At 30.6% G+C, this 26,461-nt stretch overlaps 5 protein-coding genes across 6 annotated transcripts; 2 read left to right on the forward strand and 3 right to left on the reverse strand.

Moving 5' to 3' along the window:
* The first annotated feature begins 937 nt into the window (after positions 1–937).
* Positions 938–4,632, forward strand: LOC108327945 (BTB/POZ domain-containing protein At1g03010). Of its 2 annotated transcripts, none has more exons than XM_017561683.2 (4): positions 938–1,245; positions 2,200–2,266; positions 2,703–3,902; positions 4,006–4,632. In XM_017561683.2, the coding sequence occupies exons 1-4, from the start codon at positions 1,154–1,156 to the stop codon at positions 4,531–4,533; spliced, it is 1,887 nt and encodes a 628-aa protein (XP_017417172.1). In that variant the 5' UTR covers positions 938–1,153; the 3' UTR covers positions 4,534–4,632. The 2 variants fall into 2 exon arrangements, with proteins under 2 accessions (XP_017417172.1, XP_052729870.1); XM_052873910.1 differs by lacking the exon at positions 938–1,245 and adding an exon at positions 1,908–2,105 and having other exon boundaries at positions 2,797–3,902.
* Positions 4,633–7,084: 2,452 nt separating this feature from the next.
* LOC108328613 (uncharacterized) lies at positions 7,085–7,720 on the forward strand. The gene is made up of 2 exons (XM_017562495.2): positions 7,085–7,242; positions 7,382–7,720. Exons 1-2 carry the CDS (start codon positions 7,181–7,183, stop codon positions 7,572–7,574), a joined length of 255 nt encoding a protein of 84 aa, XP_017417984.1. The 5' UTR covers positions 7,085–7,180; the 3' UTR covers positions 7,575–7,720.
* Positions 7,721–10,682: 2,962 nt separating this feature from the next.
* LOC108328711 (monothiol glutaredoxin-S6) lies at positions 10,683–11,584 on the reverse strand. The gene has a single exon (XM_017562608.2). The coding sequence runs from the start codon at positions 11,259–11,261 to the stop codon at positions 10,956–10,958; it is 306 nt and encodes a 101-aa protein (XP_017418097.1). The 5' UTR covers positions 11,262–11,584; the 3' UTR covers positions 10,683–10,955.
* A 4,174-nt stretch (positions 11,585–15,758) lies between these two features.
* On the reverse strand, positions 15,759–16,380 carry LOC108328807 (monothiol glutaredoxin-S6). The gene has a single exon (XM_017562696.2). It carries the CDS (start codon positions 16,291–16,293, stop codon positions 15,985–15,987), a length of 309 nt encoding a protein of 102 aa, XP_017418185.1. The 5' UTR covers positions 16,294–16,380; the 3' UTR covers positions 15,759–15,984.
* A 2,631-nt stretch (positions 16,381–19,011) lies between these two features.
* On the reverse strand, positions 19,012–22,357 carry LOC108329789 (OVARIAN TUMOR DOMAIN-containing deubiquitinating enzyme 5). Its single transcript, XM_017564173.2, has 3 exons — positions 22,219–22,357; positions 21,230–21,346; positions 19,012–20,088 (listed from the first exon to the last, which is right to left on the reverse strand). The coding sequence occupies exons 2-3, from the start codon at positions 21,334–21,336 to the stop codon at positions 19,221–19,223; spliced, it is 975 nt and encodes a 324-aa protein (XP_017419662.1). The 5' UTR covers positions 21,337–21,346; positions 22,219–22,357; the 3' UTR covers positions 19,012–19,220.
* Positions 22,358–26,461: the final 4,104 nt, after the last annotated feature.

The following is a 26,461-nucleotide window of genomic DNA, read 5'->3' on the forward strand; positions in this document are numbered from 1 at the left end:
TGATTCAAAGTTATATATTCTCATTCCTTTTTGTTTTTATTTAGTTATCGGTAAGACAATATTAATTACCGTTTTGTTATTATTTAGTTAATTGTTTATTGCGAAGAACAAACAAACAATAAATAAAATCATATAAGATAAAAAATAATTTCTAATTCTTTTACGTAAAACCTTAAAACACGGATAGAATTTGTGTAGATTTCGTTCTTATTTCACGAGTTTCATTTGTTACTTTCTAGTTTTAAAAAAAATTTAAATGAAAATAAAAATATATTAAAAGAAGTGTGTTAAAGATTACATTAGATTGAATAGTGTAGTATAGTTAGCTACTACCCGCAACGCATTATAACATGCAATCCCACTCGTCCTTTTTAATCCAACTTTAGCAAGCTTTACACATAATATACTTGCTTATTCTATGCAATTCTTTACGTGAATATCTTTAGCTACTATGTCATCATGACGATTCATAAAAGCATGCCACTTTTCAAAAGCCAAAAACCATGTTATAATGACATATTTTTTTCATTCGTTTGATGTATAGTATGAGAGTAAAATATCATAGACAATTAAATTTTTATATTTTTTCAAGAAAAAGTAAGAAAAGATAATATAAAATAAATATAAAAAAATTATTGATAAATTCAATTTAAAATATATAAATGAATGTAAACCTATTTTATAAATCAATTTTATATACTGAGTAAGGTGTGTTGGAAGTCTTACCTTAACTATGAGATTAATTTAAAATATATAAATTATGCAATCTTAATCTTAGATGTGTAGAGTTGAATTATAATTCAACTTCTTAACCATTATAAAAAATGTATTTTCCAAAAGAAAAGCGAAGACCACTTATGCCTTTCACCGAAAAGTGCAAGCAGACTGCGTTTACCTTCATTTAAGATTATAAAGTATGTTTCCAAGTCATATTCTCCATCCCTTAGGCCTGCATGGCTTCATGTGACTTACACTTCACTTCAACTTTCTGCTCACACAAGATGAAATTAAGAGCCTCATCAAGTGGTCCTGGCTCAACAAAGACTCTGTCTACGCACACACTTTCACTTCCTTTCTTTCGATTCATCTGATATGCTCTTGTAGACGTTTACGTCCACAACACAGTCACATCACTGTTTGAAGAGTATCCCTCATGGGAGTGGTAACTGTTGCCGAATTGAAGCCTAGCATTTCAGGAAAAAGGACCTTTCGTCCAAGCTCAAGCATAAGACATGCCACCGAATGGTAATCTTTTAATTCATGCTGCATTAGTGTTGATTGCAACCATACATGGTCTAGCATTTAGATTCATCAATGAGGGCCTTCTGCATAATTGAGTGTCTCTTTCATTTCATACTTACATGTTCTTGGTAAGTGGTTTCGAGTTCAACTATGAAAGTAGGCACAGATGGAAAAAGTAGCTGATGTAGGTTTCAACCTTCTAAATTTTTCTTATCTAACACAGTCACGGGTATCCAAATTTATGGTAGAAAACAACACTTCTTGGATATGGTGTTATGGGTTAAAACATTGGCAGATAAAGATGTAACATTGACCATGATGTAGTGTTTCACCCACCTGACAGCGGTATGGCGCTGCATGGTGAATATTCAGATCTCATCTGCTGTCAGCAATGTGAACGACAATTAATTTTGTCTGTCAATTATTCTCGTGCTTTTATTATCTTTAGGCCCTAAGATGATGTAATTGGAGCTCACCGACTATGGAAAAATGAAAACCCTTTTGGCTGCACATAGATCAGGACAGGTGTTAACATCACAACCCCGTCGCTCCAAAATTTATTTTCTACTTCTTATCTTAGATGTTCAATGATTTGCATTCATGGGTTCCACTACAGTGACAACCATTTTACTCTTAAATATCAATTTGACTTTAAACTCTTGTAAACATGCTGTGTCTGCAGTGGTGTGTCTATTTATAGTCTTGCACAAATTCTGTATTTATTGAGTTGGGGCCATTCACGCCTAAAACTTTGACACTGGAAGATTAAGTTGTCTCTTCGGTTGTACAGAGCACATGGCTTGAGTTCCAATTGTTATATGAAATTTCAAACAAACATTCTAGTGGAGGATAATTTAACTTTGGTAATGTGTATGCCTGCAGCTGTAGTTTTTGCTTAATGTTGGATTTTTCAGGTTTTATGTTATGTAGTGATTCAGCCAGATTTGATTTTTGCAGGCCAATATCTGACGTTTCCAGTGATCTCACCATCGAAGTAGGAGCATCAGCCTTCGCACTTCACAAGGTAAAGAAAACTACCTGCCATTCTGATAAGAGGTTTAGTATTCTTCATGGTCTTCTTTGGTTCAGCATCTTAAGAGTTCATGAATATTTGTCAATTTTCTGAGTTGATTATTACTTTTGTTTTTATTTTGCTATCAAATATATATAACCAATCTTATGCTTGAATATTTTCAATGCATGCATTGTAAGCATCATGCCCAACCTTAGTCCAGTGCACTAATGACTGGTAAGTGGTAACAGAACCATGAACATAATGCTACATGGTTTTGTTGGGCTGATATGGTATGGTTTCTTCATTGTCTCTCTGTATGACTCAGTCTAAAAACAGAAAAAGAAAGAAAAATAAGAAAAGTATCATTTTGCTGTACCATGAGAAAGAGAAGAATAAAGGATTTTCCGTTTCCACCGTGTACTGAGTGTACCAATTTTTGCACTAGTTTCCTCTTGTTTCTCGGAGTGGAAGAATTCGGAAGCTGCTGTTAGAAGCAAAAGATTCAAAAATTTTACGCGTAAGTCTCCCAAATGTGCCAGGTGGAGCAGAGGCATTTGAGCTAGCTGCCAAATTTTGCTATGGAATCAATGTTGAGTTCACTCTCTCAAATATTGCCTTGCTACGTTGCACGGCTCATTTTCTTGAAATGACAGAAGAATTTGCTGAAAAAAACTTAGAATCCAGAGTTGAAGCATACCTTAGGGACACAGTGCTACCTAACATATCAAGCACAGTGTATGTTCTTCACAGTTGTGAGGCCCTTCTTCCAATGTCAGAGGAAATAAACCTAGTCAATAAGCTAATCAATGCAATTGCAAACAACGCGTGCAAAGAGCAGCTTACATCTGGTTTACTAAAACTCGATCACAATTTCCCTTCCAAAACCACACCAACCATGGAGCCAGAAACACCCGCAGATTGGTGGGGGAAGTCTTTCAATGTTCTTAGTCTTGAGTTCTTCCAACGAGTTGTATCTGTTGTGAAGTCAAAGGGACTGAAACAGGACATGATCAGCAAGATATTGATGAACTATGCACACGGTTCACTTCAGGGGATTGGTGTTAGAGATCCCCAAGTGGTGAAAGGAAGTCTTCATGACATGGAATTGCAAAAGAAACAAAGGGTCGTCGTTGAAACCATAGTCGGCTTACTCCCAACTCACTCAAGGAAAAGCCCTGTTCCAATGGGATTCCTCTCAAGTTTGTTGAAAGCTGCAATAGCAGCACCTGCATCAACTCATTGCAAATCTGATCTGGAGAGGCGAATTAGTCTTCAACTAGACCAGGCAATTCTCGAAGACATCTTAATCCCAACAAACTCACCTCAAAACACCCACAACACCATGTATGACACTGACTCAATTCTGAGGATCTTTTCTATTTATCTAAACATGGACCAAGAGGATGGAGAAGACAGTGATAACTACATTGATGAAAGCCAAATGGTGTATGATTACGACAGCCCTGGATCTCCAAAACAAAGCTCAATTATAAAGGTATCGAAATTGCTGGACAGTTATCTCGCTGAAGTAGCTCTAGACTCAAACTTGTCGCCCTCAAAATTCACAGCACTTGCAGAACTACTTCCAGATCATGCACGTGTTGCAAGTGATGGACTCTATAGAGCAGTTGACATCTTCCTCAAGGTGAAAATATTTCCCATCATGTTTAACCTTTCAAAAAAGACTTAAATTTATGCAATATGTTATTGTTGGTTGTGATAACCAATTTTGTTTCGTTATGATGTAGGTTCATCCAAACATGAAGGACTCTGAGAGATACCGGTTATGCAAAACCATTGATTGTCAGAAACTGTCTCAAGAAGCATGCAGCCATGCAGCACAGAATGAAAGGCTACCAGTGCAGATGGTGGTTCAAGTGCTTTACTTCGAGCAAATGAGGCTTCGCAACGCCATGAATGGAGGGCACAACCAATTCTTCTTCGGTCAGTTTCCTCACCGTTCAGGAAGCGGTGCAGGGAGTGGAGCCATTTCCCCGAGAGATAACTATGCATCAGTGAGAAGAGAGAACAGAGAACTGAAGCTTGAAGTAGCAAGAATGAGAATGAGGCTCACTGACTTGGAGAAAGACCACGTGTCTATGAAGCAGGAGCTTGTTAAGTCTCACCCTGCCAACAAGTTGTTCAAATCATTCACCAGAAAGCTCAGTAAGCTCAATGCTCTGTTCAGGATAAATAGCATTAAGCCAATTGGTGGCAAGGCTTGTTCAGAAACTCGCTTCCCTTTTCCAAAGCGAAGACGCCACTCTGTTTCATGACTTTATTCAAACACGTAATATACCATATATGCCATAATTCATGTACAGTATTCTTAAAAACATTCTACTAATGCGTGATGCATAGCGTGCTTCTGTCTATTTTTCCAGTCAACAGTTTTTTCAGTTATGTTGCTGACTATCAACTGTGTTCAGTACTTTCATTACACTTCTGAGAAACTCAATATCAGAATTTTAGTATAAAAACTCTTTCTGAGGACAGAAATGTTTCTCTGACATCAAATTTCTTTCGGTGGTAATTAGCAGGCTAAAGAATTTGTAATGAGTAAAGGATTAATAATGTAATGTAAGTGTGATGGCATAGGATACCATAATTATTAGGATGCACAGAGGGATGAGAAAAGAGAAAGGAGAGTAAAATGCACGAAACAGACAAAAGAAGATTCATTTTACTGTCCGTATAATTGGCTAGAATGAAAAACATGTAAACTGTAATAATTACTAGAGTTTTGACCAGTTTTTAAAAAAGAGTTGTTGAATATTTATAAGAATATATTTTGTTATATATGAAAAATAATAAAACTTATGTAACATTTATTTAGAATAATAGTAATAATAATAATAATAATAATAATTAAAATAATGATTAATAAAATATTATGATAAATTTGTTTGTAATAAATTTTGTTTTGAAATTTAAAAAATATTTATTTTAAATTGTTATAAAACTATTTTAAAATTTTATATTTAAATTTATAATATTCTTATTTTTAAACTAACTCTAATATTTGTATAGAAATTATTGATATAAAAATATTTTTAAAAACATTGAATAAAATTTAATATAAAATATAAATTTAAATAAATTTAATATTGTTAAATATTTAATAAAAATATTAATTTTAATAAAATATTGTTATAATAATTATAATCTTTATATAGAAGTTAATTTTGATCCCAATTTAAAAAGCAATGAAATTATTTTAATTTAAAAAGAAATTAAAATTAAATTAAGATAAAATACAAATAAAAAATAAATTATAATTTTTTGACATTTACTGTCAAGTCTACTATTTCTCTTACATGGTAAAATCTCTTTATTCCTTAACGCATATATGAATAATGTATCGAAAATAATTAAATTGAATTTAAAATTTGATAATTTAATTCAGATTTTCAAATAAATACGAAAATTAATGAAAAGTTTGAACCTAAACTGTTTTAATTTTTTTCTTTTAAAAATCTATCACCTCCTCTTTTTATGAAAAACCTTTCCTGAAATGTTTTGATGGGATGGAAAATGAAATATGATGGGTAGGAAGCATTATCCTTTTTTTTATTATATGTTTCATCCTACATTTTTAATATTTCACATCTTAGTACATCAAAAAATTACATTTTTAATCTTTTGATATCTCATCCTTATTCTTATTTGTACCTCTAACTTTTTCACACAATCTTAATAATAATTAAACTTAAAATTCAAAAATTATTTAATATAATTTTATATTTTAATAATTATTAAAACGTAATTTATATTATAATAATAGTTATATTAAAAATATAAAAATAGAATAATTAAAATAAAAAAATAATAATAAAAATAAAAATATATTAAATAATATATTTAAATTATATTAAAATATTAAATTAAATTAAATAATTATTAAAATTTAAATAAAAACAAAATTTAAAAAACAATCAAATATAAAATTAAATTATATTAAATAAAATATTTAAATACATTAAAATTATATTAAAATATTAAATTAAACTAAATAATTATTAAAATTTAAATAAAAAATAAAATTTTAAAAACATGGATATCCGTAAGATAACGGATGTCTATATCCAATTAACAAAATTTTTTAAATTTGATTTTTTTAAACTTTAATAATTATTAATTTTAGTTTAATATTTTAATTTAACTTAATATATTTAAATGTATTTAATTTGATTTTAATATTATTTTTATTTTTATTATTATTATTCTTATTTTAATTATTATTATTTTAATTTTTTAATAAAACTATTGTAAAAATATAAATCATATTTTAATAATTATTAAAATATAAATATAATAAATAATATTATAATTTTTATTTAAATTCAATATTTATTAAATTTTAAATAAAAAGTAAAAGTGTTAACCTATTTTTCGGATTTTAAACAAGTTTTTAAAATTTAGTTTTTATTTAAAATTTAATAATTATTTAATTTATTTTAATATATTTGAATATATTAAATCAAATTTATTATTATTATGTTTTAATATAACTATTATTATAATATAAATTATATTTTAATAATTATTAAAACAGAAAATTATATTAATAATATTAAAATTTTAAATTAAATTAAATTATTATTAAAGTTGTGAAGAGTGTTTTTAATAAGAGAGAAAAAAAATGGAAAAATATTTATTAAAGTTAAAAACGCAAGTTTTGAAAAAATTATAGGTACTGTGTTAAAAGATTAAAAATATAATTTTTGAAAGGGCAGATGAGATGAAGGTGTAGGATGAAACACCCTTCTTCTTTTAACGGATAAGCCCATATCCTATTGGGCCATCATATTGAGCTTTGGAAGCCCAATCGGTGTCCGGCCTTTCTGTGCAAAGTCGATAGCCGTACCAATCTAAACGGTCTTCCATTTGGATCCTGCACCGTCATCTGGTGCAGTGTGAACGATGACTGTGAAGTTGTCCATGGCAGGGTTTCGAAGCTCGTTGCCCTTTTCGGCGCTAATACGGTAACTAACCCATCTTCTTCTCCGTTATTCCTCGCTTTCTAGTGATATAAAATATCATCACTTTGCATTTTTTTCCCTTAAAAAAGTTATTAGGGTTCCTCTCCATTAACGTCGATTTATTCCTTTGTGTTTGTGACAGACAAGTTGAACAAGAAATGGAAACTGTTATTAAGGTGCTGCAGCCTGGACCCTTGGGAATCATAGAGCACAAGTTTTCTGCTGACGAAATTCGCAAGGCTAATTCCACCGTTTCAAAAGCAGTGATCAATTGGCGAAGGAATGCAATCCTCGAAGACAATAATCACATTTTGAAAAATTACATTCACAAGTGAAGTAAATTTAATTCCCTTGGTGGCTATTTTTGTTCAGATATGTGATCTTTGTTGAGATCTTTGATGATGTAAATGCTGGTTACTTGGTTATAAATCTGTACGAAATTATTTAATAATATCTGAACTTTGGTATGATAGTTAATTATGTTTACGATAATATTCTTTTAATCATTATGTTTACGATGATATGATGATGTGGAGTGTGGATTGACTTGCATTATTTTGTTGTTGGAGATGCTACACATTGCAACTTTGCAAGTGATTCCATTTCATCTGCGCAGGCGAAGAAAATGATTTATCTTGCCTTTTGACAATCTGCTCGTTGGGTGTCAGCATTGTCTTTTCGTGTCACTTTTTTTACATAATCTCTTCTATGAAGATTAAAAATGTGTATATTTTGAGGTACTTTAGTTAGTTATGAAAGCTATGTTTCTTGAATAATAGAGAAATAAATAAATAAGCTGGATTTGATTCATCTGCAATGAGCAAGTGTAAAGTAAGAAACAGTAGCTGATGGGGAGATCAATAATTGATTTTCTATTATGTTGGACAAGAATGAAGTATTAACAGTTGGTTTTCTTATTAATGACTGGAATTATTTTGTTTCTTTTTTAAAGTGTGCTGTCCGTTGCTTCCAGAGAAACTAAATACAAGTAAGTTATGTCTCAATATCCCTTTTTCTGGTGATCCCTATCTTTTGCAAATTCATTTATTGGTTGCCCAGTTTCTGAATTGCATTTACTATTTGTTAAGGATAAAGATAAGATGCAAGAAAACGAGAGAAAGTTTTGTTTGTTTATGTTTTTGGCCCTCATGCTTTTCTCTGTACTCTAACTAACACTCACCTCCCTTTTTACCGAATTGATAAGTACTCACCTTTTACACGGAAGGAGCTACGCGTCAATCATGTTTAGGCCTTGAACCTTACTTGGGTTTGATTTTTTTGTCAAAATGAGTGTTTACGTTTTTTACATTTGACTGGAAAGAAGTTCCACTTAGCTGATAGGGCACTAACCAGTCAAACCTCTGATAAGAAACGGTGTCATAAAACACGTCAAAAGGGCACTAAAATTGCTTAAAGAAGGCAAACTTTTTAGAAAATCTATTATCTTGTGTTATCTTGTTTATCATATGGATTTTCCCTAGCCCACTTTTGAAACATGCATGCGCAAGCTTTCGGTGGTTTTGTCAGCTAAAGAAACCATACACTGGCATTGTGAAGAACACTTCTTTTGAACCCCAATATTTTTCTGGTTTTTCTTTAGTAACTCTCGGGGAAAATACTCTGACACTATTTAGCACATCTTTATTTAACATTTTTTTTTATTCTAACATAACTAGTGTCTTTTGTCCTCTAGAATGCCTATAACACGGAGTGGACTTGTTCAAGAGTACATATCTCGAACCATTTCTTAACACATTTTATTATTGGTGAAAGTTTGAGTTTTCCTAAAATCAAAGTTGTCGCAGTTATTTTTTTTTTTTTTTGTAACAAATGTGTTTTAAAATATATTGTTCGTGTTGTTGTCTATGATGCTAAAAATCGGTAGTACTACAATAATAGGTGCATTACTGAGTTTTCTAGATCCTCTAATTTTTTCCAATTTGAGTGTTAAAATACCTTCTACAAAAGCATCTACACCAGTTATTGCATTGTAGTGAGAGAAGAATATATTCTTCAAGTTTTAAAAACAGACATGCAATAAATAAATTGCTTTTCCACAATTGGATGCTACTCAATCAAATCAAGCTAAAGCACTCAATTTTTAGTATTTTCCTTTGGCCACTTGTTTTTTCCTTTCATACATAATATATTTTGTAATAAAAGCACACAAATGCAAAAATAAAAACTCGATTTTAGCCTTTAAATGGTATATGTATCCTATTAATTTACTCACATAAAACTAGTTTATAGTGTACATGTACATGTCTAATCTATTTCTGCTTAATGAACAATATGCATGTATACCAAAACAAGGTTACATTCTACATATAAACAACCACAAAGATACTTTAGGGAGCATAATTTTTGAAGTTAAATTATTTGTTGGCATATACCAACCGGCGTAAAACAAAATAAAAAGGACCTTGGCATATGCGGTTCGAGAACTAGTATAGAACACAAAACCAGTGCAAGGCCAGTTCTTGGCATCGCAGTGGGGACTCTGGATTCCTCGACAACAGCTTCTGCTTCAAAATTGACATGCATTTTTTTATTATTATTTATCTCTCACCTGTCTCTCATTTTTAAGGATATCCTATGCATAAACATGGAATATGTATTTCTAAAAAGTTGTGGCTATATCGTCTCCTCTATGACATCTGTGTATAAACTGCTCATTAATCTTTCTTCCTGTAATGTTAGTTTAGATATTTTCTTTTTCTTAAGCGCTATATAAAAATTATGAATAATATGAATTACATTTCTTCCATACATTAAAATCAACTTTTACAGTTAAGCTTTATATAAACTTCGTAATTTAACTTCTTCCAAAGCTAACATACCTAATGTGAAGTTATGGGAAGATTGTTAAAAGTATTCCGATTTAAGAAGTTTGATGATGAAGTTTCCAATTGAACAATTTAAGCACAAATATAGTGTTTTTAATAATCTTTAACTGGTTTTTATTGTTGTTTTCAACATTATATCCCTTGTCGAATTAAGAGATGCTGTGATTTGATTGCGTGAAAGGAGTGTGAACATTTGTTTAGTTCTTAATTCATGTAACTCAAACAACTGTACACTTCTCTGTTTATTCACACTCAAAGAATACTTTAATCGAACTGCCGATAAATGTTACATCCTTAATCTATATAGTAATGTTAAAGTTTGTTTGAGTAGCCTTGAACAATGATGTGTGAAAATTTCATGATGTCTCATACATTAGGAGAAAATCAAAGCTGTTATAAGAAAGGAGAAATAGAAAAATAATGAAGGGAATCAACCGACTGTTTCTGATATTCCACATATCATTACCCGATTACTGCTATTTGTGATGTTTCCGTTATAAATCTCTCATATTTCACAGATAGCATCTCTGAATTTGACATAATATTACATCTAACATTTTTTTTTTACTAATCTCTCTTAAGAAACCTCTGTCCACAGAACTGAAAATGAGATTTTTAACGGGTGAGAATTACACGATGAAATGGCCAAACCATGTGTGTTTAAAGCCTTGGTCTGCAATAATATACAAAAGAAGAGTAGTGCTGCTCTGCTCTACAAAAGAACACAAAGGAAAAATTGAGAATACAAGAGTATGGCCAGAACTAGAAGATTCTCTATACTAAACTGCCTCACAGAGCTAGTTCTCATAGCTTAGAAAAAACTAATTAGAACCTCTTATTTGATCAGACGGGGTGCTCGAGTTTGCAACTTCAGAGAAATATGGCTTTAGCCTCGAACAGCAATTGGGCAAGCTTGTTCTGAACATTTAGTTTGAATACTTCATCAGCACCACCTATGAATTCTTGTCCTATGAACACTGCAGGCACACTGGGGCGGCAACCTAGCTGGAGCAGTGCACTCTCTAGTTGTTGGCCACATGCCATTTTGTCAACCTCAATAACTGCATGGTTGGCACCAAAGCTGCGTATCAGAGCCTGTACTGTGTGGCTCATGCAACAATTGCTCTTGCTGAAGATCACCACTGGCTTGGCTGCAATCAATGGTTTCAAGTCCATTGCCGTGCTGCAATTGGAATTTTGGTTGGAGGATTTCTAGAGTGACTGCTAAGTGACTGTGTGAGTTTGTTTGGTTTACCTGCTGCTAAAACTCGAGATTAAGTGGTCTATTTATACCTGGCTTATTCTGGGAGGATAGTTTCATATAGGGAAGAATAAACACCTATCTCATAAAAGAATAAAAAACATTAAAGTTGTGGGCGTCATAAATGGATTCCCAAAACCTGCACAGTTAATGCAGCAGAAGTGAATTGCATTTGAATTGATGAGAAAGAATACAGAGATATTATTATGCATAAAGTGAAATAATGGGGCAATGACATGTTGGCAAATGTACATGATAATTTCCCAGGTTCAGAAATTACTAGTTGATTAACTCATTTTTTATTATCAGAAGTCTCATGACCTCTCTTTTTTCATTATAAAATACACATATTGTTATAAGATCAAACAATTAACACTTTAATCTTTTCTCTCTCTTCTTATCACACTGTATAACTATACCTATATTTCTTTAGTTTCTATCTGTTTCCCTTTCTCAAATTTTATTAGTATGTAGGTGTCCTGAAAATATTATTCTCCTGCATATGATATATTATTTTAAACAATGGGAAAATGATAACTTTATTCTATTCTATTCCTTTTTACCCCATTCTGGTTCATCCAATTTCACGATCATTAGATATCTATGCAGGAGGGGAAATATAAAGGCCTAGTTTAAATTAACTTTTGACTTACGAAAACCTTTTAATTAAATTAGTGCTTGATTGAAGAATTATACATGTTCAGAACATAAGGAGGTTAAATGAAAAAGATTCTAATACATATTTCTTAATTAATTTTTTTATTTGTCATAAATATTTATTTAAAATCACCCGTCTTTCATATCACAATAAGATATCTAAATTTTTGATAAACTTTTTTAATAAGACATCTTAATTTTTAATAAACTTTATTAATATAAGGTATATTTATCACAACATACAGATCTGAATAAGATACAGAAAAGTTCATTCAAATCAACTCTAACCATTATCAGACACATTTGTCATCAAATTTTAAATACTGATTCCAAAATTGCTGTTCCAGAGTGAGAAAAAAAATCATTTACTGTGAGGTCAATCTAGATAAAAAATGAGGTTCAGTTTCTATTATTGGTGAAAACTCCCAAGATCATGACAATCAAATTAATACGAATCAAATTAATATCTAAATATGTAGAAATTTCTATCATGTATAAAATTTTGTCAAATCATAATCATCAAAGAAGTTAGACGAAACCCTGCATGTTCTGATGCACTTGCTTCTGTGGTAGACATGTTTGAAAGCATGAGAGGAAGAAAAGTTAGAGTTTAAAAGCTTGTCTTACATTAAATAAAAATGAGAAAATTGAGTGATATATAAGAAAAATAAGACACAAAAACTTACAGTTTTATGTTAAATAAGATATAAGATCTTTTATATAAACAACTCATGCTGTAAAGACGGTGAGTCTTAGAAAAAAATTGTTTGAAGCAGAAAAACAGAGCCAGGAACAGAGGATGTATCCAACCCAAGTTCAAGGGTATGTTAAATGCGAGAGGTACCTGGACATGGAATTTAGTTAATAAGTAAGACGTTAAAAAGTTAACATAAGTATATATCATAATTTGACTACCTTCCTCTGCTTTTGACATGACAGAGGAGTGGAGTTTATCCAATCGACAAGTAGCAACTTGTTATGTTTTCACAAGATTCGCACCAAAACCGAAAGCTGAGTTGAAACTTGAAAGATTGGGAGAGAAATAAGTTTTATTTATTTATTTTGGGGACTGTAGATGGCTCTGGCTGGCTTTTGATTTCATGAAACTCTACAACCCTACAGGAATTGGAGAAAAGAAAACGCACCGAATTTTCCCTTTTTGCAATTTGTAATGCCATAAAAGGGTGAAGGAATATACTAAGAAGATGTTCTCTAATCCTATGCACAAAAAGCAATCTTCTAAATATTTTATTCAATTAAATTCTTGTAACATTTCGACACCCTCCTTATTCTTACCACATAGTCTTTTTAATTTAGCACCTTACTATTTTTAGTGCTGCATCAAATCTTAGTCAACTCAAATGTGTCGACATTGTTAGATCAAGTATTATATGTTTTAGTCTGTGTTCGATTTCGTAGATATTACTATTCACGTAGATGTGTATGTAAAGACGGATGTATAAGGATTTGAAATGTTCGTTTGAGTTGATTGTAAGTGAGAACACTAATTTAAAGGATGAGTGAAGTTTTATATGATTTTATTTTTAACAGATTTCATGAAAGATTAAAGAAAGAAACATCAATATAACTTTTAAGCAATATAGCACTGTTAAATTATCAGTCCCTTACACTAACGCATGTTATCACAACATCTTTAATCAATATTGTATATATTATACTTTATAATCACGTTTGAAACATTAATTATAATTATCATTATGTACTGTGATGAAATTTATACTTCAAACACTAATAAAGATAATTGCATCAATAAAGAGAATAGTGGGAGATTTGTTGTTCATAATCATTACAGATTATAAGAATTACTCCATTCGAAAATAACATTAGAAAAGCAATGAAACCCTAATAACGTTGTTGTGTGATTTTTTACCATAGTAATGCGTGAAACTTAGGAGGTCATGTACAGATGTCAGCAAATGTTGTCATTATTTGAGGAACAGTGTGAAGGGGTTGGAAATATTAGGATAGAAAGAAGAGTGATGATTCCTTGGTAATTTGATTGCAGAAAATAAAAAAGACGTAAGAAGGGTGAATGTGATATCGATTGAGGTTTGCATGAATGGGGATCTTACTTTTGTTGAAACTTTATGATGGGCAGATAAGAATGAAAGTAAGACTTTGGTATATAGAGATTATTATTATTCCTATAATCTTTTAGCAACAGAATTTTCCACGTGCCTGCAAGTCGTAGAAATAGCTCTTGCTTTGGTTTCTTCTTGTTTCGAATTGTGTAGCGTCAACTATGTATGCTGCATGGTTTTCAATAAATGGCTCAAGGGGAACTCGAAGGGTCACTTGCTTTGTTTTCAAGTACTCAGACTATACTTATCTGCATCTCAAATCTCGACAGAACACAAACCACATATCTGTCAAATCATGGGACTTATCTTTTCTCTTCAATACCATATTCTGTCCATGCTTCTTCCTAGTGTTTATGGGAGAAACAAAAACAAGACTGATCATGTTTTCACACATTGCCTTCTTCGTAATGTTCCATATGATTCAGTGAGATCAAACAGAAGGAATGACAAAATCAAAGTTGTTAATCAGTTGCATGATTTATTCCATCAATATTTGAATTAAGATTAAATATGTTTTTAATTTTTAAATTTTCACACAAAATTAAAATCCGTCAATATTTCAATCTTTGATATATATTGATAGTGAACTTTCTGAACGTAATCTTTTTATGTTAAATTTGTTTGAAGTGTCAATGCATTTCCTAATTTACACTGAAACAAAAACGTGTTAAATAGTGTAATCAATATGAGATGTATTTGACATTTAAAAAATTATATTAATTATTTTTAAAGTTTAAGAATTAAAATATATCAAAGTTGTAGAAAAAAATGAATTTTAATTTTACATTAGTAGAGAAATTAAAACTGGAATTTATCTTTGAATTATTTAGAATGCTTATTTTAATTATATTTTGCTTTCTTATTGGGATACTATTTTTATTATTACATTATTACAAAATTTTACAAGTGCTGAGCTTAAACAACCACTTTTAAGATTTTGTTCTCTGACATTATTCATTAAGCAACAGTAACGAATCCATAGCCATGAATTTATGTTTTGAAAACCTTATAAGAAAAGAACATATAAATATATGCTTGGACTCTACTCTCACCCTCCCTCTATAGAGATATAGTATAGTGTAAATAAATTAAAATAAAGAGTTAAGATATGTTGATTCAAGCTTTATGACTCCATTGCACCAGTGATAGCAAAAATCTCCTAAATTAGCAAAATCTGACTCAGATATATATACTGTGAAATCAAACCTACCTCATACAAGTTGTGTTCATGAGTTTAGAATAAGTTTTAAATGCTTTGATTCTCAACGTGGGACCTAAAGCCGCTCAAAGGTAATATTCTCTAATCCAGAAACAATATCCAATTTAAGTTTTCTTATCTTCATGATATTCATTTTCCCATTAATTAATGCAAGCTTTTTAACATTTCTTTGAGTTATAATAACGTCTCTTCAAATATTTACCTAATCTAAACTCTCGCATAATTATACTATTTTTCTTATTGAAAACTTTATGATTTTTTTTCTAAATTATCTTGTTCACTGCTGTAATTGTAGAGGATACACATGATTTTTTATGACAGTATAGTATAACTATATATAGTCCGTACGATTATGCAGAAAAACAAAATTACTTCATTTATCTTCTTTATTCTTGTGTTGTCTGTTAACAAAAAGTACAATGGGAGGAACAGTATGTTAATAAGGAAGATAATCATATATTTACTCATTTTTCATCGTTCGTATTCATATCAAGAAAAGCTAAGAAATGGAAACAAGTGAACGTTTAGGGCTGATAGTATATAATATATACTACAGTAAAGCAACGTAATTACCACGTACATAATCATGACTACAAAACCATTTTATTCAGCTCTAAAACGTAATTAACCATTGATCTTGGGCACTTTGGTCTCGTGAAATCAAATCCATATAGCACCAGCATTCTTGAGCAGTGGTATGAGTTCATTGCTGAGATGCAGGCTCATGATTTTCTTAGAGCCACCAATGAATCGTTTTCCTATGAACACAGCAGGAACACTTGGTTGGCACCCCATTTGAAGCAATGCACTTTCAATCTGCTGGCCATTCGCCATCTCATCCAGCTCATGAACAGTAGGGTTTGCCCCAAAGTTACGTATCAGTGATGTCATGGAATGGCTCAAGCAACAAGTGCTCTTGCTGAATATCACCACAGGCTTTTCAGCTACTAAGCTTGTGATTATTTCCATGCTTCAAAAAACTGAAACTCAACACAATGCAATGTATAGAAAAGAGAGAGAAAAGGAAGCATATAATGAGAAGAACCAATCGTGAGAATGTGGTTCATTGAAGGGTTATTTATAAGCTAATTGAATGTAGTGGTGGGCAGTGTTGTTTTTGTCGCTTCATATAAGAAGAATAAGATCGTGTAGAAGAGAATTCGGAGGATTCTCCATAACTGTCCTTTAGCACTGTACTGCATGTGTTGTAGATAACAAGTTGGCTAGCTAGCTGTTAAGGTCAATCTAATGAATCCAGAACTTTCTTCGAGAATAAGATTCATGCTTGATCGTGCATGAAGCATATCTTTTTTTTTTAATTTTTAAATTTTGTCTACTATTTATTCTGCAACGTGAATGAGTGATCATGTTACCATCATTATTTATAGAAAAACTGAACAAAACTCAATTTCATCTTGTTGTATTTGTCTGTTCATTTTGGAGCATCTGCTATAAGCCTAAGGATGGAAGAAAACAGTATGAGCAACTTTTTTCATTGCAAGATTCATGACCCTTTCAGTTCAGAAAATTTTAAAGGTTTTGGAAATGATTAGGAATACAATTAAATGGTTAAAAGCGCAAGATGCGCAACTTCTATTAACGAGGAAATCAGCACTACCGTACAAGATGTTTATGTCGGTCGTATATATAACCATGCACTATGCAAATTGCACATCATTAGCAGTTATATTATATAGCATTTATTCAAATTTAAAGAAGTATCAGAATTAAATATGCAGAAGGCCTAAATTAATGTTTTCAAGTCCACACATTTGGTAAGTTTTTGTTTCTGCCATCTCCTTGATTACACTGAAATTTGTGTGTTTAAACAAAAAGCATATAATTTCCTGGCATTTGTGTTTATGACTCAGGAACAAGCAATGCAGCTGTGATTATACTCGTTTAGGTGATAACCAACTTGCATTATCAACAATCCTACCTTACTTTAAAAATAACTATGGTTAAAAACTGTTGGTCATTTAAGTTTGTAAGTGTTTTTTAGATGAATTTCTTGTCTCATTTCAGTGTGTTATTGGAAGTCTAACATCATAAAGTCAATTTATAGAATATAATTAAATACAAAATTTACATTGTATTAGACAAAATCCACTTTTTATCATTATCATCATCGTGGTTTTTGAAAAGTCTATCATCTAGTTTGTTGGCATGATACTGTTACATAAGATGATCCCTGACTTAAAAACTTGTACTTGTATATGAAAATCTTGCTTCTTGAAATGGGAGGAACAAACAAAGATCACTAATGCTTGAGGAGTCACAAACATCAAATGATATTCCGTTGGTCCATTTAATTTATTAATCGAGAAACCAGAAAGAAGGCTCATATGCATGATTTTCTCCATGAATATAGACATAATTTTTGTTGATTTTTGATGGGTTATTCCCGCAACTCAAACCTGACACCTCTACTCAAATATATCCTTTGTACCTCAACCATATTTTATTGTGAGTCTAGATGTGGATGGTTTGAGAAGAAGAATATATGGCAAAAGTGGTTGATCAAGAGACAAAGATATAAAAGGAATAAGAATATAATAGTTGTGGACGAAGTCGGTTTTCAGCATACAGAGTCATGGATTACAGATTAAGGAACTCAGATATTATCTCTCTCCACTTCTAACCATGATGTGTATGCTTCAACTTCAATCCTTTCCTATATGCCAAGAGCTTATATTCCTTTGGTTAATTGTTTCAACATATTATAAATATGGTGATTAGTTCTATATGGCAATCCAAAACTATCTATGATTGGTAAAATCAAAATTTGTATTGATAACAACGGTACAATGTGCATGTCAACTTCATAGGATTCTGTAAGTGGAATCTTTATCTGTGTACAATCTGCGTTTTATTTTCTTTCACGTGGTAAACTTCGGTCTAGATAATATTTCACTTAATGCTCTGAAGATTTGTTTCTTATATACACCTATTAATAACAATATATGCTTCCATTACAGTGTTGACACATCAATGTTTTTTTTTAATTCTTTTGCCACTTCGGCAATTTTACTATAGTACCAACTTCTAATCTAATTCTTCAGTTCCAATCACAGAGAAGGCGAAATTCCTTTCAACAGTTTTGATCACAGAGAAGGAAATTCCGTTCCAAATCGTGTAATTTGATTAGATTTATGTTTCAAATTAATGAGAATTAACAGTTAATTCTTCATAACATTAGTTAATTAATTATACTCAAAATCATGTTCAATTCATTCATTCAGTGGTAAACAGTTTTAAACTCTTCATGTTTCCTTTTATATCACATTCTTTATCTCTCATCTCTCAAACATTACCAAAGCTTCTCCAGAGTAAAGAAAACCCAACAACATTAAATATGATTGATTTACAATTTTGACTCAGTTCAATACACAAATCTATGCTAGTCGATCAGCCACTCAGCACTAACAGAGACGATAACATAATATACACAACGGATTTAACACTGTTATTGAATAAAATCTGTTATATAATACAAATTTGATTTCAAACCCGCAATGAAGATTATGTAAAAAAATTCAAGTTTCTAAATTTCTCTCATTATTACTTATTACTAGCCCCGCTCCTAGGTGAATTCATTCAACACAAAAGTGCCAGTTCAGACAAGTTCACCATGTTATTCAAATCTCGTAACACCTGAAAATGTTACTAAAACGCTCAAAATTAAGTAGATGCCGCAGATCATTTACATGATCATCAACATAAATAATCGTCCAGAAAATATGAATTACAGTTGTGAAATGTACAGTTATAGCCATTTCAAAATCACAACTAGGGTTTCAAGAGACCTAAAGCCAAATGCCTGACTGTAAAGAAAAATGATACAAGGCAACATGATAAACAAGCATCCGTATGATTATATTATATGCCCCATTTGATCATGTTGGGACCACAGAATTATAATGCTCTCCTAGCCCAAAAGCATGCTTATGATAAGAAAGCATGATACTCGAATTAGACAAGCCAGTGCCACCATCAGATTTATACTCTTTGCCCATCTCCACATCGGGGAAGGATCCTGAAAATATCATAATATGCTTCTTCAAGCAGTGAGTCAAGGCACCAAGCTCTAGTTGCCCTCCCCATATAGCTGTGGACTCCACTTCTTTACAGTAATTTTCAAACTTCTCAGCAAGTGATTCATTAGAATCATCCTCAATTAAATTCTCTGACAGGAAAAATGGAAGGAAATCAGATGTATGCTTTCTCATGTAAGCAGCCACCATTTCCCGAAGTTCTTGGTATGTATAAAGTGATGTACCACCAGAGAGGACAGCCAGCTGATCTTCAACAGCTCTATAGAGGCAGTGCCCATCAGGCTTTATTTCACAAACAGTCAAACCTAGAGGCTTCAACTTCCTTTCCAACTTCTCGTTTTCAATCATTCGATCGCTTACAATGTCAGTCTGCTCTGCTTGGATTCTCTGTTCCCTTTCTGCTTCTTGTTGAGCTCTTTTGTCTCGCCTCTGTTTGGCCTTGCTGACTTTTGTATGTTCAGGTTGACTAGCAACAGATACTCCAGCAATGGCCTTAACCAAAGTGTCCAAATTGCTGTTTTCATTCCCATTACCGCTGCTATAGCCTAATGCAGCCAATTCCATGGCATGATTCTCCTTCAGCTTAGTAGAAAGTTGAGAAACCTCTTCCTCCACTTGCTTCTTCTTAGCTTTCTGCTCAGCCTTGCTACCTCTAGCTGCAGCCTTTTTCATCTCAACTTCCTTTTTCTGCAGCTGTGATATCTCTTTCCTGAAAATAAGCAAGTAATTAGGGAAGAATTCACATTGCACGAGAACCCAAAAGAACCCAACAAGTAAAACGATTCAAGTTGCTATATTGAAACATGAATTAATAATAAATAGGAATTAAATGAAAAATAATAACTCAAGAACTTGGAAAACAAACCATACTTAAGTGTGACATTCATTATAAAGTAGCTGCTTTCAACCATGCAAAGCAAATATAACTAGCAGTAGTGATTCAAACTGAGTATAGCCATGCAGATACGTTAGTTTCAATTTCAAGCACTTTCTCAACTAATACACCATAAAGTCTTTAACCAAATAACTATTTTATTTACTTCACGAGCTTTCGCCAGTGGAAAGTGACAATTGACACAAGTTTTCGAGAAGCCAAATGCTAACCTGAGTGAATGAAGTGACCCTTGTTCTTTTATTTATGTCTCCAAAGAAAAGGAAAAAAAGAACTTCGAACTACTTGAAACTCTAAAGAACCTGATTAAAACTTTTGACCACTTTGTTTTCTTTTATGTTATATAAAAGATAAACCTTTTTTAGCATTTTGCACTAAAGTAACATTGGAAGATGTTTCAAATAGTTCAGTCAGTATAAAATGGTAACACAAGTAACTTGGGAAATCTCTAAGCATTGGCTCAGAACAGAGACAAAGTACCACAGTAAACTCCAAATCAACGAAGCACACCTTGAATGTTATTATAGAAATACATTTTCATAGGTATGGTATTCTAGGGTTGAGGGTTAAGAAACATGCAAAGGAACGTTTTCTAAAAGGGAAATGCCATGCCAGTGATGTCAGTCACAATTCTCATGTCCTGCATGGTGAGTCCACTAATCATGCTCGTTTGCAATTCTGAGCATGGACAAACTCACCCAGGCATGGCAGGGATGAAGAATCGTGCAATTCTTCAAGTTGACTGATTTCGAATACCATGACATGATAAAACTCCTTTTATCTTGCGAAGAGGAACAGGAATAATATGGAATGACTGAGTAATTCAGATTCCAGAATGAGTAAAACCCATCTATGTTGAGCTTTAGAGTCAATCTCTGAGTAAGAGAGCAACTAAGACTAAATACATTCACAAAAAAGGTGAGAGCTGAAGATGTTGATCTTATGAAGAGTGAATCACCTATGACGGGAGAGAATTTCATCACGAGTCTCCGGCTTCGTCTCAGATGTTTTGTCTGAAATCACTTCTTCATGAGCCTGCTCCTTAATTTCTTGGGTATCCTCCATTGGAGCAGCCCTAAAATTAAAAAAAAAAAAAAAGTAGAAACATTTTACAGTGATAAGAAATCATAACCAAGCCAATAATCATTAGTTAGAAATAAAATAACAAGGATATACAATGACACCAATGAGATCTCGAAAACCCTAATGCAAACATGGATCTTTCAGTGCAAGTTATTAAGCCGCAACAACAATTTCCAAAACTAAAAAACAAATCATTTATTAACAACTCAAAGTAGATATGAGTTAATTAGTTAAAATAGTAATGCATGCATTGTTACCACAGCCTTAAACGAGTTTAGACACCAAATACCAACCCAAAATTGTTTATTACAAGACTTCTGATTTTCATGAATCAAACTTCATAACAATAAAGGGTAAGGGAGTTTCTTCCTCGAAAAACAAAATCTGTGAACACACAATCAGGATTTCCAACTACAAATGGCGCGACCACTCTTGGAGAAATCCACCTCAATCAAAAGAATTTTACAATTCCTGGATTGAAGCAGAGCTACATCCGATTAATGAATCACAATCAATCTCAAAGACCAATCCAAAAAAAAAAAAAGGAAAAATTGAGTTTCACATTCAAGGCTACTATAACTAAAAAATGCAATTAAACCCAATAGTTTCTTTAGATACATCCGCACTTCGAAAAAGATTAGAGCTTCAATAAAATTTTGAAAAAAGGGTAGTTCATGGCAGCCTTTGCAAACATTTAGGGGGTACTGTGTAAATTTGCTAACTGATATGAGAAAAAATGTAGCGAAAATTATGAGTGGCATGGGTTGATAACAGTAATAATATTAATAATTAAAATAATGAAAAAAAAAAGAGTTATTGAGTGCAGGAGTGGAAGAGAAATGGGTTGGAAGAGAAGATGCTTACCTAGCTAGCGCCTACGGCGGAGACGATGATGTTTGTGTCTCACAAATGCAAACACAACACAAACCAGAAGCGAAGATTGTGGGCTTGGTCCATTTTGCCTCACCTAGACATTTTAGGGTTAGCATGGCCCATCTTTGGATATATAAGATATTATGTTTTTGTTTTACTTCCTTTTCTTAATTTCTTAAATAGTGACACATTGATAAATAATTTTGTAGATAAAATAATATATTTATAAATCTCAGTCGATTTATAAGATAGTGTGGAAAAATTTATTTTAGTGCAACATTTTTATTTTACATATAAATAAATAATATAAAGTAATTACACATTTTTTTATTCATTAATAATACCGATTTTTAATCTCATTTTTAATATTATTTAAAAAATAAATAACATTAAATAATATTAGAAAATTGAGATTACCTCTACTCCTTGTAAGTTATCTATGTCCATTCAAACATATGATAGTCAAATATTATATGTGTTTTTAGTATTTTCAATTGCAAAATATTTAGTGCAGCGGGAGAAATCATGATAGATACGGAAGTGGGTAACAGTGAAAACAACTTTTATCAGTATAGACGTTCAAAAGTTGCAATTGTATGAATTTAAAAATATTAGAAGTACACCATTGTACTTTTATCTTAAATAGAAACTTGAATTTTTACTTAGTGTAAAAATTATCGTTTTATAAGTTCTATGTCCTAAAATCCATTTCATATTATATTAGTGTTTTTATTCCGGGCTTGTAAAAAGAATTACTAATTTTTTAAAGTTTTCAGGGGAAGATGAGACAGTAACACTTTGTTCGCTCCCTCCTTTTTTTCTAGTTTCATTTTACTCAGAATTCGGCATAAAAAACTAGTAAACAGTGCTGTCATTTTAGTCCATCATGGTATATGGTATCTAGATCAGAGAGAGAAAGTCTCAACCTCTCGGGTCACGATTTCTATTCACTGGAAAAAAATTTAATTAACTCTTAAAAATAATATTTTAAATTTTAATTAAAAATTAGTCGAATATTAATTAATACGAGAGTAGTCATAAGTTAAGTTAAGATAAATCATTTTAGATTAAATTTAAAATAGATGGTTATAAAAATGAGTTGTTTTAGATCAAAAAGTCGAGATAATTTAATAATTAAATTGTGTTTAGACTAAAGGTTAATATAGTTAATATAAAATGTTTTATACTAAAAATTGAGATAAGTCGACTTATGATGAAGGTTAAAATAGATTAACTCAATCGAAATTTAAGATTAATTAATTTAAATCGAAAGTTAAGATAAATTAATTTGAGTCAAAAATTATTATTAATCAATTCACTTAAATGTTGAAATTGACCAAATTCTAACTTAAGTTGAAGGTGAATATGAAAATGAAGAATATCGATTTAATTAAAAATTAGGAAATAGTTATTAAAATTTAAAATAAGACTTAAACCGAAAGTCTAATATATATTTAAAAAATAATAATAATTTTCATGTTTATAAAGAGAATTATTGTTCGTCCTTGATTCATAAAATTATTTTTAGACGTTTTGATCTTATAAACTTTTTAACTGAAAAACTTTTAGTTTTTCGAAAACTTCTTTTACCTCAGTCTACTTGGATTAGAACTAATGCTCTGTCTACCTGGATTAGAACTAAATTAAAACTAAACAATGTTGAAAAAGTAGTTTTTATTTATCTATACATAACTCATCTTTTATCATTTTCAATATATAACTTTTCTTATAACAGTGATGGATAATAATTAATGATTTTGAAGGCCAAAGTAATATAATCAAATTAATCACAATTTTAATATATAACTTTCATACAAAATTATTATAGTGCATCGTAATATTTTATACATGTGTATTATATCACTGTCTTTACATTATATGTAAATAAAGAATGTAGAACAAATATATCTTTCTTAATTACTAACAACGCTGACTTTTGACTCCTAAAAGAGACTTTGGAAGCGTAAACAAATGATGTAAAACAAATGTATATTTCTTAATCACCAACAACGCTTACTTTTGTGTCTTTAAAAAAAAACTTTGGAAATTGTAGATTTTACGACGAGGTTCGAAACATAGACCATCCTACCCTTATATTAAGTTTTGTCTCTAATCATAATCATACTTCTAACAATGTTTTACAATATTTAATTTTTCTCACCCTATATAAAAATGTCTTTTACCGAAAATACAACTACCACACGCTATTAGTATTGCTCTTTGTATCTACTACCATTATTATTATTACAAATATAATGCATAATTTTTATATTTTTTAATAACTATCAAACAATTGTCATATTAAATATTATTTACTATGGTAATTTTAGTTATAATTATCTTATAAAAGACTAAAATAGTGCTATAAGAGACATTGGCATCAATGTTCTATATATAACGATTATTTTTAGAATAATATTACTTTCATAATTGACGCATAAAATGAAAGTTATAAAGTTGGAAAAGCCTTTCGGTAGCAATCAAAGAAGAAGGGAATATATATTCCTTTTGATATAATCCAAAAAATAAAAGTAAAAATAACTGGTTCATTAATTTCTTCTTTAATGTTTAACCTTTAAATGAAATATACACATTGTATATTTTCCAACAATTAGAGTAAATGAAAATTTATATTTACACTTTGTTCAGTTGAATGAATTTGGAAAAAAGTAATTAAATGGATTTGAAGATAATTTTTTTTGTTGTTTATTGGAGTGGATTTGAAGGTAAGTGAAATTGGGTTTGAAAGTAAATTTTTTTAATTTGTCACATCAATCAAATCCTACATTAAACTTTACTTCCAAATCTACTCTTACTTACCTTCAAATCCACTCAAATAAACAACAAAAAATAATTTACTTTCAAATCCTCACAAATTCATTCAATCACTCTTCTCAAAATCCATTCAAGTAAACAAAAAAGTGTTTATCATATCTCTCTTCCAAGAGGAAAGGAATTTCAATTCCCAAAAATGTTTCCTATCTTTAAACTCTCGTCATGAATACTAGCATCATTTGCACACAAAATAAAATATACAAAGAATTAAATCTAAGTCTATTATATGTGTTCTAAGAACCAAAGGGTTTTGCACTAATATATTTAATTATTTTGGTTTTCAAATAAAAAAACGTGTGTATATATTATAACCATTCACCCTTTAATTGAATTTCAAGTTGGTACAAGAAAAAAAAAAGTAGTTCCAAGTATCCATTTAAATTAAGACTTTGCTTATTTAAATTAAATTTAAGTTTCTATAAGAAAAACCAACTCATCATATAATATTAAATTTAAGTTTCAAACTCCGTACTTGCATTATAATATTGAATATTTGTTTTTAAATATATTTGCATTTGTACTTTATGTGTAAAGTGACATCACTACTATTTAATATTTTTTCACATTTTTATACTAACAATTTTAATTACTTTAATATTTAAGGTTTATAGTTTAGTTAATTTTGTATAATCATATAACATATCACATGTAGAATAAATTAAAAAAAAAAGGAAATCTTACACAACTTATTTCTCAATATTTTTAAACTTTAAGTTTTTTATATTTTAACAATATTTTTAGCCATCACATTCAATTTTCCGAAATTTTCACATAACAAATAATAAATTAAAAAAATTAAAACTTAATCGAAGCTAATATAGCCTCAACCCAGGTAGTAGATAGGGTAAATTATAACTAGATTATGTTTGAGTAATTATTAAACCCATCATAAATTGTATTTGCAGACACCTAGTTCTCTACACGTGATATTTATTAAATATACTTCTATACTGCAAATTATACGATTTTAAAAATTACTCTTTACTCTTTTAATAATATTTTTTATTATGTTATTTATTTCCTCGCTAAACATTTCTTCCCCAATTGTTAAATGTTTTCTTCTTTTAAATTACTAACAAAGAATCTAAAATATAATTTATATATATAAAAAAACCGTTTTTGAGTTTTTTCTATCTCATAATTCATTTTGTTATATATATTTATTATTGTGAAAGATATGAATAAAAAGATTTATTTTCTCCTTAAAACCATATTCTTCTTTATCGGAAATGATCTAGTCAAGTGCACAGCTGATTATTAAATTAATTTGAAATAAATTGTGATCAATCAATTAAAAGTTAAGAATATATGCTCCTTATTTGTTAATTATTTTTACACAAGTTCACTTTATTTGGGTTTCTATCACAATCTTTTGCGTAATAGCTCATATAGTGTAGAG

Source organism: Vigna angularis, chromosome 2 (genome assembly GCF_016808095.1).
Source record: "Vigna angularis cultivar LongXiaoDou No.4 chromosome 2, ASM1680809v1, whole genome shotgun sequence".
Taxonomy (NCBI): Eukaryota; Viridiplantae; Streptophyta; class Magnoliopsida; order Fabales; family Fabaceae; genus Vigna; species Vigna angularis.

What these genes read in the sequence shown, in the direction of transcription:
- LOC108329789 (XM_017564173.2), bottom strand. Translation starts at nt 21,336, where the DNA reads ATGGAGGATACCCAAGAAATTAAGGAGCAGGCTCATGAAGAAGTGATT. An exon ending in GAAATTCTCTCCCGTCATAG is followed by an intron (nt 20,089 to 21,229) that starts GTGATTCACTCT and finishes GCTTATTTTCAG; the next exon opens with GAAAGAGATATCACAGCTGC.
- LOC108328711 (XM_017562608.2), bottom strand. Translation starts at nt 11,261, where the DNA reads ATGGACTTGAAACCATTGATTGCAGCCAAGCCAGTGGTGATCTTCAGC.
- LOC108327945 (XM_017561683.2), top strand. Translation starts at nt 1,154, where the DNA reads ATGGGAGTGGTAACTGTTGCCGAATTGAAGCCTAGCATTTCAGGAAAA. An exon ending in CAGCCTTCGCACTTCACAAG is followed by an intron (nt 2,267 to 2,702) that starts GTAAAGAAAACT and finishes TTTTTGCACTAG; the next exon opens with TTTCCTCTTGTTTCTCGGAG. An exon ending in CAGTTGACATCTTCCTCAAG is followed by an intron (nt 3,903 to 4,005) that starts GTGAAAATATTT and finishes GTTATGATGTAG; the next exon opens with GTTCATCCAAACATGAAGGA.
- LOC108328807 (XM_017562696.2), bottom strand. Translation starts at nt 16,293, where the DNA reads ATGGAAATAATCACAAGCTTAGTAGCTGAAAAGCCTGTGGTGATATTC.
- LOC108328613 (XM_017562495.2), top strand. Translation starts at nt 7,181, where the DNA reads ATGACTGTGAAGTTGTCCATGGCAGGGTTTCGAAGCTCGTTGCCCTTT. An exon ending in CCCTTTTCGGCGCTAATACG is followed by an intron (nt 7,243 to 7,381) that starts GTAACTAACCCA and finishes TGTTTGTGACAG; the next exon opens with ACAAGTTGAACAAGAAATGG.